This window comes from Megalobrama amblycephala, linkage group LG10 (genome assembly GCF_018812025.1).
Source record: "Megalobrama amblycephala isolate DHTTF-2021 linkage group LG10, ASM1881202v1, whole genome shotgun sequence".
NCBI classification, from domain to species: domain Eukaryota; kingdom Metazoa; phylum Chordata; class Actinopteri; order Cypriniformes; family Xenocyprididae; genus Megalobrama; species Megalobrama amblycephala.
In genome coordinates this window covers 17,178,170-17,193,229 of record NC_063053.1, presented here as the reverse complement: position 1 = coordinate 17,193,229, position 15,060 = coordinate 17,178,170, and the positions used below count along the sequence as shown (strand labels likewise).

The 15,060-nt window shown below is 35.8% G+C and overlaps 1 protein-coding gene across 3 annotated transcripts in view; it reads right to left on the bottom strand.

Annotated features, from left to right (window-relative positions):
- slc24a3 (solute carrier family 24 member 3) overlaps positions 1-15,060 on the bottom strand; it is a 239,234-nt gene that overhangs the window by 16,007 nt on the left and 208,167 nt on the right. For all 3 annotated transcript variants that reach the window (XM_048204955.1, XM_048204954.1, XM_048204953.1), the window contains one exon: positions 1,938-2,014. In XM_048204955.1, coding sequence (XP_048060912.1) covers positions 1,938-1,970 — 33 coding nt within the window. In that variant the 5' untranslated portion in view covers positions 1,971-2,014. The remainder of the gene's footprint in view (positions 1-1,937; positions 2,015-15,060) is intronic.

The following is a 15,060-nucleotide window of genomic DNA, read 5'->3' as shown; positions in this document are numbered from 1 at the left end:
CAAAGGCAGGGCGGGGATATGCAGCTCATTTATATTTAAGGTGGTACACACCAAAACAGCTCTTTTTAAAACAGGCCCCAAAAATGACATTTTCAAATGGTTATAATAAATTAACTGTGGGGTATTTTGTGCTGAAACTTCACAAATACATTCTGGGGACACCCAAGACCAATATTACATCTTGTAAAAAGGGGCATAATAGGTGCCCTTTAAAGGCGATTTTCTCAATATTTTGATTTTTTTGTACCCTCAGATTCCAGATTTTCAAATAGTTGTATCTTGGCTAAATATTGTCTTATCCTAACCATACATCAAATGCAAAACCTACTAAATAAATAATTATAATTATATAATATTTGTATGTTAAATGAGCATGGGTTCAATACATACACATGCATGCAAGCACACACTGTCCTGTCAAAGCAAGCTCCCATCCACCCCTGGGACCTGTTTGCCAACTGTTTCCCGCCAAGACTTTGCCAATCAGTGCATCTAATTCAGCCGCCACGCTGCCATGCTCACACTGTGTGCCCGTTACGTAATCTCTGCCCCCTCCACTCTCATTCCCTCCCCTTCCATTTATTCTTGACCTTCTGACAAGGCAGAGCTGGGCTACTGAAGCCCCTAAAGATAAATAAAACATGTAAACAGCTGGAGGGAGTCTTAGAGGGTTTTCGTTGCGGCTTTTACCATCCACTCACTCTCTGCTTACATGGGCAACTATCTAAACAACGCACAACAATGGCAGTGTCAAACAAACCCTGCAGGGGATTTCAGTGGGAACACAGAGTACTGCATCAGTACCTGCTTCACATGGCATGCTTCACTTAAAAGTGTGCTCAGACATGGCCTACGGGGGCAATAAGGCCTGATGCATGATGAACAGTCTCTCTGTGATGGCTTACGATGATGGTGGTGGAACAAACTCAATTTATTTTATTAAAACCAACTGCAGTGGATTTATTTAGAGAGCATTAATTCCTTTAATTTAATATTTCACATTCCAGGTTCATTATAGCTCACTTGTTGCATGAAGTCAGTTGCTGCCACAAAACAATTTTGACTAATTTCTCAGTTCCTTAAAAACAACAAAAAAATAAAACTACAGCTATTTTCATTTCTAAGTGACAGAATAATTGCTTCAGGAATATGAAAAAAAATATATATGTGTATGTGTTTATTTGGTCGTAGAGTAGAGCTGGTAGAGTTTTTCAATGAAACACACTTCAATGAAAAACTATTCTATTGAGTCATGACTCAAAACAGCCACCCAGGTTACACTGTTTCCAACTTTTAGTGTTATTCCAATTGGCTCCTTTTCTAAACCTCCAGAGAACACTCAAAACAACCCATAAAAGAACAGAAACTATAGGAAATACTGTTGGCAGATGGAACTCTATTGTGTATTATTGTAAACAAATGATTGTGTCATCAGGCATAGACTGCCAGACTATAAAACTCAATATCACTCTGTTGTAAACAGTATTTCAGGTAAGAACTAAAGCACATGCCAGCTCAAATAAAACTCTTCAAATGTGTACAGGCTTCATCAAGTTCTAGATCATATATAAAGTGCATCTGAACATGACAAATGATTTGAGTTGATTTGATTTGTTGCACTTGTTAATCAAGCTCTCACAACAACAAGCTGTACAAACCCTTCTCTGCTTGAACACCTCTATTTGAGTGAGGTAATATAACCTGAAAATTCACATGATCAATTCACTCATGTGTACCACTTGTAAAATCCTTTGCAGCCATTGTAACAAATAATAGAGGTAAGGTCAGAGATTGCCCTGAGCCCTTGACTCTTGAATGGAACCCACAGTCTTGTGATTTCAAGTGTTCATGTAATTTTACAGATTTCAGCTAGAATAAGGCATTCAAACTACTGCATCAAACGCAGAAAAGAAAAAGCAGATGGTAGAGATACTTACACACAGGACATGTAATGCTACGGCCCCCTCCATTCGCTCCTGGTTGGTGAAGATATCATCAGGAAACTCATGTATACCTGCCAAAAACACACAAACACACATTCAGCTACATGAATAGCCCACGTATAAAACATAGAGCAATGCGCACGTGTCTCAGAGAGTCTTCCCTCTCATTATACACCATGTAATTTAGAATATGGATCACTGGAAGGAAAATGTTAAAGGAAAAATGTTAAATGCTTTCAATCACAGACTAATTATGCACATTGTAAGTTCATTTCAATAAATTACAATGTGCTGCCATATACTTTAGACTCTATTAAAGGGATAGATCATCCAAAAATGAAAATTGTATCTATTTCAAACTCTTATGACTCTCTGTTAAAATGTGGAACACAAAAGAATATATATTTTACAGAAATGTCAGAGCTTCTCTCTTCCATCCAATTAAAGTGATTGGGGACCAAAGCTGTCAAGCTCCAAAAATGACTATATATATATATATATATATATATATATATATATATATATATATATATATTGAGTCTTCTGAAGCCATATGATTTGATTATATGATTTGCAAGCAACAGACTAAATATCTTTCCTGGAAAATCTTGTTTGACACCTGTGGTCATCATTCACTTTCATTGTATGGAAAAGAGCACCTTGGACATCTTCTTTTGTAACCAATTAAAAAATACAGGTTTCAAAACACATGAGGGTGAGTAAATGATGATGTAGTTTAAAATTTTGGGTGAATTATCTCTTTAAGAGTCAAAAAATGCATTCATTATTCATCAGCAGAACCCATACAGTGAAACATTTTTACTCTGAACAACAAAATGACTATCAGACGTCATTCACTGAGCCTCAGAGTCAGAGAGAATTGACAACTATATGACTGTGTCATTGGTGTGATTTTCAGAAGATTTTCTTGCGGTTCTGACAGCATTACTGCTGCTCCCAGTTCATCGCTGCTCTGTTAACAAGCTATTCACTGACACAGCGTGTCACCCGGCCGGTTCCATTGATAAGCCTGCAGCCTGCCGACAGAATCGGGTCAGTGAGAGTGGCCACTTATTTGCCTGGATTCAGTTTTACACGCTCTAAGATGGTGGGAGTGACAAAGTCAGCCGTGAGCTCTCTAAAGTGTTGCAATTGTGCTTGTTCCTACATAGCCCGTTGCCATGACGTCAGCATCCAAGATACTATAGCCCTGATTGAAAAGCGTTGAGACCCCAGAGACCGGCTTTGTTCCATTCGCGGAAAAGCCTGATCTCTTTATGCAAACTTGAAACCTAATTTATTTCAGTGCTGACAGACAAATAGCTCAGAATATGAGTAATGTTGAATGTTTGTCACTTTTCATGACTGAAAGACAGACAGTATATATATATTTTTATATATATAATATTTTTAAAAAAATGTTTCAAGTTATTTCATTTATTTTCATTTATGGTTGTTTCTTCATTATGGGCACGTTTGGCCCTGAGGATTTAAAAAATATATATATCTAAAACCAATTTTCACATATTAATTTTCATGTTTTCATATTTCACATAATTGTAATATTTCAATGAAGTATCAAAATTACAGATTAGAAATTATGCAAAGTCAGAGTACTGTGATATTTACCTTACATTTTTCTTTATTTTCAACACACATCTCATATTTTGGTGATCCGGTACACTAACTTTTTATAAACCTTTACTAGTGGCAAAAAAGTTGGCCATTATAGAAACGATTTTTAAAAAACATATATTTAATGATTGAAAGTCTGAGTCTGGTGCAAGAGTAAAAAATATGCATGTAAAAGGGATTTAAAAAGTAGCAATAAAGAAAGCAGGCAAAACGTTTCCTTCATATTAAAATCCATCTATTTTGTAAACACTGTATTTATTGTGATTTCCGCTTTGCACAGATGTAATGTTACTCTCTTGTGCCGCCACAGAGTTTACAAACTACAAGCCAGTTCTCAGTTTCATATAAAGATCAACATAACTGTATTTGTATAACACGGCAGTCATTACAGGAATATCTGCGAGGGTGTTTGTGCGTGTCCATGGCTGCGCATTGTGCAGTGACATTCTCTCCTAGATCACCGGGGAGGTTGAATGCGTCAGCAGGCTTCACACTGCCCCCAATGCCCTAAACACCACAGAGGTGAACTCAAACAACCCAAAAGAACTCACAAAACAATGCTTACTGCCCACTAGCATAAAAAGAGCGTGCCACCTGCTTCTTCTGTATGTATAGTACATTTAATGACACAAATCCTTCATAATTACACTGACAGTCCCTGAAATTGTTCCAGAAGTGTGTGAAAAGAGTGACTGACCCTCACTCTTTGACCTCTGAGTCTCATGTCAGTATCCTATTGCTCGTTTCACCCACAAAAGCAGTGCTTTACTTGAGACAAAAGACTTCTTGATGACAAACAGATGAATAAAAAGCTGGACCGAGAGTCAGCTGCCTATTTTTATCCCAAGAACAACAGATCTGCTCTGGTGCTCATGGTTCACATGGGTTTCATTGTTGGTGTGGCCTTCATTAGAGAGTCACAGCCTCTCGGTTCTGGTCCCAACGCAGAGCGTTCCCTGGCACAAGAGATTCTGATTAATCTAATTTCAATTACAGAGCCAGTGAATAAAGCAGCAATAAACAATAGCCAGTTAGCGTGAGTGGATCAATTAAAGAACACACAACAACAGCAACAGAAAGATGAACTTGGCAATGTTGAAAGGGTCTACAGAAAGGTCCCTTCCGCAATTACAGAGAAGGCAAACAAACAGAAATGAATTCAAAATCTTTTTATTGTACACTGGCAACAGAGTTAAAACAAATGGATCAGTTCCTCTCCCAGAGCGACTGCTAGGAAGAATTAGACAAGAACATTCCAAGCTAGTGAGAAAAGACTAAAATCACCCGGAAACTTAGGATAGAGAAGGACGGGGATGATTCTCAGCAGGATTAGGACCTTGCACAACCTTCTCCTCCAGAGTACTAGGAGACTAATGGCCAGCAGGAAGGACATGAAGACTGTCCACATACATTAACCACTGTCAGCACAGACCCCCTGCTCCTCCTCTGAGAACTGCTCAACTCCACGTGAGGACATGAGACAGTTGTACGCATCCAAGTTCCCTTCAGTGCATTTTGTGAGCTTTGTGCTCTTCAAAGGCTAATCATCTGAATATGTAATGCTTCAGCTTCAAAGTAGGCTAAGTTAAAATGCTGCTTTGGCAGAGAGAGAGTATACAAGGGTAGGAAGACAAAAAAGTAACATCGTCTAAGGTATCTTCAGGTTGGATGGAATGAATGGAAAGAACAGAAATGCTGATGCGATTGAAGTTGAAAGTAATAAATTAAATTAATAAAACAAATGTCAGTTTTTAATGAATATTATATATAGTTTTAGGCCCAGTAATATTTTTTATTTTTAAATAAATTAATACTTTTTTTCAGCAAGGGTGTATAAAATATATAAAATATATTTATTCATAAAATTTCATATAAATGCAGTATACTTTCTATTCAAAGAATACAGAAAAAAATTGTATCACAGTTTCCACAAAAATATTAAAGGTCCCGTTTTACGTGGTTTTTTGAAGCTTTGATTGTGTTTATAGTGTGCAATATAACATGTGTTCATGTTTCGCGTGTAAAAAAACACAGTATTTTACCGCTAGTATTTAAACAGTACCGCTGTTTCCACTGTCATAAAAACGGGCTGATGACTTCCTTGTTCTATGAAGTCCCTCCTTCAGAAATACGTAACGAGTTCTGATTGTGCCAGCGGTTCTTGTGTTGTGATTCGACAGCTCTGAGCGCACCGTGCCCGGAAAAGTCACGCCTCTTACCATAACGTGGATATGCTCAGTGTTATTGTAAACATGTCTTTAATTTTACCCTATCAATTTGAGCCGGAATCAGACCCGGTGATTGGACTGCGGGATGAAAATAACAGCGTTTCGACGACATGGCGAAAAAAACACTCTACAAACGCAACTCTTGTGTATTCCTGTGGGCGGAGGTTAGTCAAAAAACTGTTTTAGTGACGTCATTAAAGAAGGAAGTAGAGGGATGTAGTCCAAACTGGCCGTTCGATGTAGGCGACTTCTGTTAAATAAAATATCTCGCTTGGCATTGAACTTTGAGCTTTAACATTTTACAGATTTTATTTATACTCTAACAACAACGTTACACACTAACTAAAGTTTGAAACATGGGATCACGAAGAATGGGACCTTTAAGCAGCCAGACTGTTTGATAATAATGTTAACAAACTGTTGATAATAATAAGGAAGGATCATGTGACACTGAAGACTGGAGTAATGGCTGCTGAAAACTCAGCTTTGCCATCACAGGAATAAATTACGTTTTAAAATATACTAAAATAGAAAACAGTTGTTTTAATAATATTTCACAATAATACTGTATTTTCTGAACAAATAAACGCAGCCTTGAGCATAAGACACTTCTTTCAAAATTATTACAAAAATTTCCAAACTAGGCATATATGCATATAGTATATCTAAAGCTGACTCAAATATGTTTTAAATCATCATTAGACATGACTTTTGTGCCGGATTGAAACCAGTTTCATTAGGAGACAAAACACTGCCTGTTTAGTTTTAGAGTTACTGGACAGTGAGACAGCAGCCTGAGGTTTCGGACTCAGACACAGTCGTGGAGTAGCACAGAGAGTTAGACATAACAGCTTAACTGAGAGTCAGACCTCTGTAATTCCAATCAACAGGAAGGCAGCATCTGTTGTCAGTTAAATCTAATTGATGAAATTAAAGTGCTTCCGTTGTCAAGACAAACAGTAACTAGAGAATTTCTTCCTCCTAAAGGAGCCGAAGTTTTGGGAAGTGAATATATTGTTATTTTAGCTTGTACACTTACTGTACAGATGCAATTATATGGTAAATTCAGGTAAACTGATGTTCAAAGAGGCAACATCTTCCACCATATATGCACATTTAATGCTACATGAAAATTTAAACACATAAACACAGTATTTATGTATAACTAGCCTACTATAGACAGACTGGAGTAAATCTAAGGCAAGTCCTCACAGATATTTTCATTAATAGGAACTTGTCTGGGTTGACTGAGGAGATATAGGCATAATAACTGTAGAGGAAATGCATAGAAATTACAGCTTAACTTCCTAAAAGAAAAACATAGCACTGTGGAGACATATTGTTTTGCTCTTCATTATTTATGTTTGATGATTACTACAGAAACTCCTCTGGGGAATTCATATGCTGTCTCTGTCATTATAATGCTTGTGTGGTTTAAAACAAATTTCCTAAGGGAGCTCTATAGATATCGCACTTTCCATCATCAAAGACACAAGTCAAACAACTGATTCACTTAGCGACCGAGCTAGACTTTGATAACAAGTAGAGCGTAATGACATATAAAGCACTTGCGGCTTCTTACACAATGAGAACCTGAACTGAGGACCAACTTCCATTAAAGTTAAAATATTTACTAAATAAAAAACAATAATAATAAAATAAAATTCTACCTACTGTTATATTTGTTTCTTTCCACTGTCTATTTTATGAGTTTTTGCAGTCTGAAGCATCACTTTGTCAAAGTAACACTCAATTTCCTAGAAATCCACTCTTGTTTTATTTATTTATTTATTTTTTTTTGGAACATCCCTACCATGTCCATATTTGACCCTGAGTTTAATCATGACATGCTGATGGGCAACCCTATGGAGTGCAAGCATTTGGTGGGATTTTTTTGTGATCACTTCAATATGAAATGCAGCACAATGACTGCTGCTGGTGACGTAACTTTGGGGCAGATGCTGAGTTGTTGACAGATTCCATGAAAAAGTTCTGCCTCTTAAGTGATTTTCCTCTATAAAGCTGCTTTAATTGTCATGCAGAGCCTTAAATCCTGTTTTCCCATAGATGAAATCAGTTTCCTTCCATCCATTTAATAATGTAAATTCCATAATTTGCACTTAAACATGGCTGGAAACGCATAATCCAGCGCATGACTTTAAACAGCATTGTCCAGTATGGACAGGACTATGGATCAAGAATTATCCGTTGATGTGGAATTACAAGGTTGAGTAATGTAAAGAAAACTTAAGCTAATGCAATAACTGAATCATTTAAAGCTGGTGAATTGCTCGCCCAGTGCTTTAAACCTAAGTACGTAATTCAGAGATATTAATGATGACGCCAAGAAAAAAAAAAAAATCAACATATGAAATATGCATATATCATGTTTTTAAAAAGCAATGACATCAGGGTCATTATACTGTATGATTGGCTTACAGGTGCATTTAATTTTCCAGCTAAGTCCATACTAAATTACATAATTCAGGGATATTTATGATGATGCCAGTTTTGAAAAAAAAAAAAAAAAAATTTGAAAGGGGACTTCAAAGTGCAATTTTTTGAAAACTATACCGTTATAGTGAAAATGGTATTCATGGTATATGGTGTTAAGTCTACAGGTGCATAGTGTTTCTTTACAAAGTGACATTGGCAACTACTGGACTGGGATGCATAATACGTAGTTTTTTTAGTTGTTTTCATGGATCCGTGTGAACGGGAATTATTTTTACAATGGTGTTGTCTGTACACGAAAAAAGTGAAGGAATTCCATTTTTAGTACATCGTTGTCGTGTAAACGTTCCCTTATACGCCAACTACACTAGTCAACACGGCAGTCAGCCTTAAACACAGCTGAGAGACTGAGACCAATTAGTCCTGGATTCAATTAAAAGCTATTCACAAGCTCTTCATTGCAGCACTAACATCAGCGTGCAATTGTTTCAGCTGAGCTCTCTTCCCTTGTACACCAATCACAGCTACATTGTGTTGCTAATGGCTCCTTACATGATAAAACATTCATAGTCACCTAAGAGTCCTTAATAACAGGAATTTTCTAGTACACACATGAAATGTTCCAACACACAAGTAAACTAGCTGATTTTCTAACCAGGTCAACATATAAATAAGACACAACGTTCTGTACCTGCTTATGTAAAAAGGTTGAGAGTAGAGTGATAGAAGATTTTAAGGCATGCAATGGTCAAATTATACGGTTTTTGAGCTCTCTCAAACATCTCTCTTACACGCACGCACATATAGCCAAAGAAACAGGGGCCAGGATAAGCATATTTGATGATAGATGCAGAGTTCTTCTCAAATCCCTGACTTTTAAATCTATGCAGGATCAAGCAGGATTGACCTGCACTGTAGCAAACCGGGGTCCAGACTCACAGGGGGAAAAACAGTGCCCATCCATGCTTCTTACATAAGCACACAAATATTACATAATTCAGACTTGTATAAATGATTCATTCTAATCCTATACATCATTAAATAGATCTCAGGAGATTAGGCTTTTTAAGAACAAAGCACAAATGCACACTACAAGACATTATGCAGTGAGCAGATGTTTGTTACAAGTTGAAAAGTAGAAAGGAAATTACGTTTTTTTTTTCTTTTCTTTTTTTTCTGAATGGTCATGTCCTGTTTCAAATGACATCCTGTTTCATTACATTTCTGATACAAATTCTAATGTATGATATTATCACTACTACAGCCACTGGTATCCATTATCATTGATTTATTGCATGTCAACAAAACCAAACTAAAAAGCTGCTGTTTCAGCAGGTGTTTTTCTGATATCCAAATCTCAAATGGTATTATCTGCATGCATTGTCATTTACATAAATGTGATTATGAGATGTCACCCAGAGTGGAGTGGTCTGGAGTGGTCAGAGGGGAGGTGACAATGACCCGAGCCCACCAACCTCTTCCATAATCCCTCGATAGATGTCAGATGAATCTAGGGAGGAGGGGCATATATTATACATGAATGATGCAGGAAGGTTGGAATGCATTAGTATAGTCACTAAGGATAATGTGACACTTTTAAATGTACTAGTATGTGAGAGGCATTAAAACTTTCCCACTAAATCCATCTCTTTTTGTACTTCCATTCTGCTGGGTTTGTATGTGCAGAGTGTTTGGGGACAGCATGTGTCCATCAGCTAAGCTCCTCAAATCCTGTCCTAATCTGTTGCATGATGATATGCGCAGAAAGCCTGAAAAAAATAATATTCAATATATTTTCTCCACTATTAAAATATGGCTGCCCTTATGCCATGGAGTGCACAATTTGCAAAAAAGCTTTAAAAATGACCATGTGGTTTAGGAGACGAAGAGGGAGTGATTTAAGGACTCTTGTCCCTTGTTCAAAAGATGTGTATTTGCTGAAGCTGAGACAAATTTCCATCAAGCTTTCAAGAAATATGAATCAGTCTACTGCTGTCTCCATTATTGCAGTTAGAGTGCGTGACACTGCTCCTTTAAAACCAGTTCCTGAAAACATGAAATACGAAATATGAAATACATATATATACAGTACAGTCCAAAAGTTAAAAAACAGTAATATTGTGAAATATTATTACAATTTAAAATAACTGTGTACTATTTAAATATATTTGACAAAGTAATTTATTCCTGTGATGCAAAGCTGAATTTTCAGCATCGTTACTCCAGTCTTCAGTGTCACATGATCCTTCAGAAATCATTCTAATATGCTGATTTGCTGCTCAAGAAACATTTATGATTATTTTCAATGTTGAAAACAGTTGTGTACTTTTTTTTTCAGGATTCCTTGATGAATAGAAAGTTCAAAAGAACAGCATTTATCTGAAATACAAAGCTTCTGTAGCATTATACAATACCGTTCAAAAGTTTGGGGTCAGTAAGAATTTTTATTTTTATTTTTTTGAAAAGAAATTAAAGAAATGAATACTTTTATTCAGCAAGGATGCATTAAATCAATCAAAAGTGGCAGTAAAGACATTTATAATGTTACAAAAGATTAGATTTCAGATAAACACTGTTCTTTTGAACTTTCTATTCATCAAATAATCCTGAAAAAAAATATTGTACACAAATATTTTGTACAATTGTACACATTAAATGTTTCTTGAGCAGCAGATCAGCATATTAGAATGATTTCTGAAGGATCATGTGACACTGAAGACTGGAGTAATGATGCTGAAAATTCAGCTTTGCCATCACAGGAATAAATTACTTTGTGAAATATATTCAAATAGAAAACAGTTATTTTAAATTGTAATAATATTTCACAATATTACTGTTTTTACTGTATTTTTAATTAAATAAATGTAGCCTTGGTGAGCAGACGAAACTTCTTTTAAAAACATTAAAAATCTTAGTGGTTCCAAACTTTTGGACTGTACTGTATATATATGACTTTATAAGACAATTTCAGAAATTACCCATCTCCATCGAGTGTACTGTATTTGCAAATTACCCACCTCTCTTTCTTGTACTGTATTTGCAAAACTACTGCGCTGGTGAGCATTGTAGTCGTTGTAGTCCAGAGCTGCGCTTGGAGTATTTACGACAGTGTGATTCACTGAAGGAACCTGTAGGGGGAGCTTCGCAAATCTTACTGAGTTCCGCTTTAAATATCAAGAGTAGTGCATTAACGTGAGAGAAACAAGTAGTGAAATGTTAAATACACTGGATTAAGACATAAAAAAATCAAATATAAAATTGCTTTAAAAGTGCATTCAGTTGTTCTTTAGCAAGTGTTAGCATTGCTTTTCTACATGTACTTTAAAGGGTTAGGTATATATTTTAAAGTAGTTAGTTTCATTCAAAAATGAAAATTCAGTCATTAATTACTCACCTCATGTCGTTCCACACCTATAAGACCTTCATTCATTTTCAGAACACAAATTAAGATATTTTTCACGAAATCCGAGAGCTCTCTGACTCCTCCATAGACAACAATTTAAAACCACTGTCAAGGCTCAGAAAGGGACTAAAGACATTGTTAAAACAGTCAACGTGACTGCAGTGGTTCAACATTAATTTTATGAAGTAAAATAATTTTTGTGTGCAAAATAATTTTTGAATAATTTTAGTGTGCAAAAAGACCTCATAATGTTGTTGATTTGTGCAAAATGGAATTGAAAAACTAATGTCCTTATTCAACAATATATTTTGTTCTGTGTCGTTCTCATACGTTGTTTATGTCCAGCACTTCCAGGTTCTACGATCAGGAACTCCGACTCATTATTGGCTGGCTCCTGCGTCTACATCACACGAATGCGTCGTGCTGCTCAAGAACCTTCAGTTCTGGCTCAACCAACTGAGCCTGCATTCGAACGTAAATGCAGAAGCATTCACTGTGCTTGCTGCGTCAACTGTATAATGACAATGACAGGGAAGAGAAGAGATTGTTGAATGAAGTCGTTATTTTTGTTAGGTTTTTGCGAACAAAAAGTATTCTCATCACTTCATAATGTTAAGGTTGAACCACTGCTGTCACGTTGACTATTTTAACAATGTCTTTAGTACCTTTCTGGACCTTGAAAGTGGTGATTTTATTGCTGTCATATACCTCTCGGATTTCATAAAAAAATATCTTAATTTGTGTTCCGAAGATGGACGAAGGTTTTACAGGTGTGGAACGACATGAGGGTGAACTAACCTTTTAACCTATCTCACTGCTATCTCTCAGCATGATTGAGTCTTTATGTAACGTTACCACTGATACTTAGCCTGAGTTCGTTCAAAAGAGGCAGACTTACTCAACAACTTAGAAAGTGTGACTATGCTGCTCGGTAGATGCACTACGTATTGTAATTGTTGTTTTAACGATGTCTGAGCTGACATTGAGTATTTCACTCACTGTGCAAAAACGCCTTGAGAGTGCAAGCTTTCATTGCATAATGTAGCCTAGTAGAATGCAGTTAGAATGCCTTCAAAAATTCAAGATATGGGGTAATTTTATACAATTTTATAAAATTGTATAAATTTTACCCCATATCTTGAATTTAAACAAGACGCATTCTAACTGCATTCTACTGAGGCTACATTACGCAATGAAAGCTTTACACACAAGGCGTATTTCGCACAGTGACAAAAATAGTTCCGACATCGTTAAAAGCCACAGAATACGTAGTGCATTCTACGAGCAGCATAGTCACACTTTCTAAGTTGTTGAGTAAGTCTGCATTTTTGAACGAACTCAGGCACTAGTATCAGTGGTAACGTTACATAAAGACTCAAGTCATGCTGAGAGATTAGCAGTGAGTACAGGTTAGTTCATCTCATGTCGTGTCCACACCATGTAAAGACCTTCGTCCATCTTCAGAAGAACTCAGTTTATTTCTTAATGTGTAAAATCCGTTTTAGAGGTATCATGACAGCAAACTAATGCACCACTTTCAAGGTCCAGAAAGGTACTTAAAGACATTGTTAAAATAGTCAACGTGACAGCAGTGGTTCAACCTTAACATTATGAAGTGATGAGTAATGACTTTTCTGTTCGCAAAAATTAACAAAAATAACGACTTCATTCGAACAATACTTCTCTTCCTGTCATTGTCATTATACAGTTGACGCATTATTGATGTTGAGCCAGGAGCCAGCCAATAATGAGTTCTTGGCAGCCATTTCTGACGTAGACACCTAGACAAAGTGCTGGACATAAACAACGTATGAGAACGACACAGAACAAAATATATTGTTGAATAAGGACATTAGTTTTGTTTTGTTTTTGCACACAAAAATTATTCTCGTCACTTCATAAAATTCACGTGTTGAACCACTGCAGTCACGTTGACTGTTTTAACAATGTCTTTAGTCCCTTTCTGAGCCTTGACAGTGGTTTTAAATTGTTGTCTATGGAGGAGTCAGAGAGCTCTCGGATTTCGTGAAAAATATCTTAATTTGTGTTCTGAAAATGAACGAAGGTCTTATAGGTGTGGAACGACATGAGGGTGAGTAATTAATGACTGAATTTTCATTTTTGAATGAAACTAACTACTTTAAAATATATACCTAACCCTTTAAAGTACATGTAGAAAAGCAATGCTAACACTTGCTAAAGAACAACTGAATGCACTTTTTAAAGCAATTTTATATTTGATTTTTTTATGTCTTAATCCAGTGTATTTAACATTTCTCTCTTAGCTAACTTGTCATTCTCTCACGTTAATGCACTACTCTTGATATTTAAAGCGGAACTCAGTAAGATTTGCGAAGCTCCCCTACAGGTTCCTTCAGTGAATCACACTGTCGTAAATACTCCAAGCGCAGCTCTGGACTACAACGACTACAACGCTCACCAGCGCAGTAGTTTTGCAAATACAGTACAAGAAAGAGGAGGTGGGTAATTTGCAAATACAGTACACTCGATGGAGATGGGTAATTTCTGAAATTGTCTTATAAAGTCATTATATACAGTACAGTCCAAAAGTTTGGAACCACTAAGATTTTTAATGTTTTTAAAAGAAGTTTCGTCTGCTCACCAAGGCTACATTTATTTAATTAAAAATACAGTAAAAAACAGTAATATTGTGAAATATTATTACAATTTAAAATAACTGTGTACTATTTAAATATATTTGACAAAGTAATTTATTCCTGTGATGCAAAGCTGAATTTTCAGCATCATTACTCCAGTCTTCAGTGTCACATGATCCTTCAGAAATCATTCTAATATGCTGATCTGCTGCTCAAGAAACATTTAATGTGTACAATTGTACAAAATATTTGTGTACAATATTTTTTTTCAGGATTATTTGATGAATAGAAAGTTCAAAAGAACAGTGTTTATCTGAAATCTAATCTTTTGTAACATTATAAATGTCTTTACTGCCACTTTTGATTGATTTAATGCATCCTTGCTGAATAAAAGTATTCATTTCTTTAATTTCTTTTCAAAAAAATAAAAATAAAAATTCTTACTGACCCCAAACTTTTGAACGGTATTGTATAATGCTACAGAAGCTTTGTATTTCAGATAAATGCTGTTCTTTTGAACTTTCTATTCATCAAGGAATCCTGAAAAAAAAAGTACACAACTGTTTTCAACATTGAAAATAATCATAAATGTTTCTTGAGCAGCAAATCAGCATATTAGAATGATTTCTGAAGGATCATGTGACACTGAAGACTGGAGTAATGATGCTGAAAATTCAGCTTTGCATCACAGGAATAAATTACTTTGTCAAATATATTTAAATAGTACACAGTTATTTTAAATTGTAATAATATTTCACAATATTACTGTTTTTTACTGT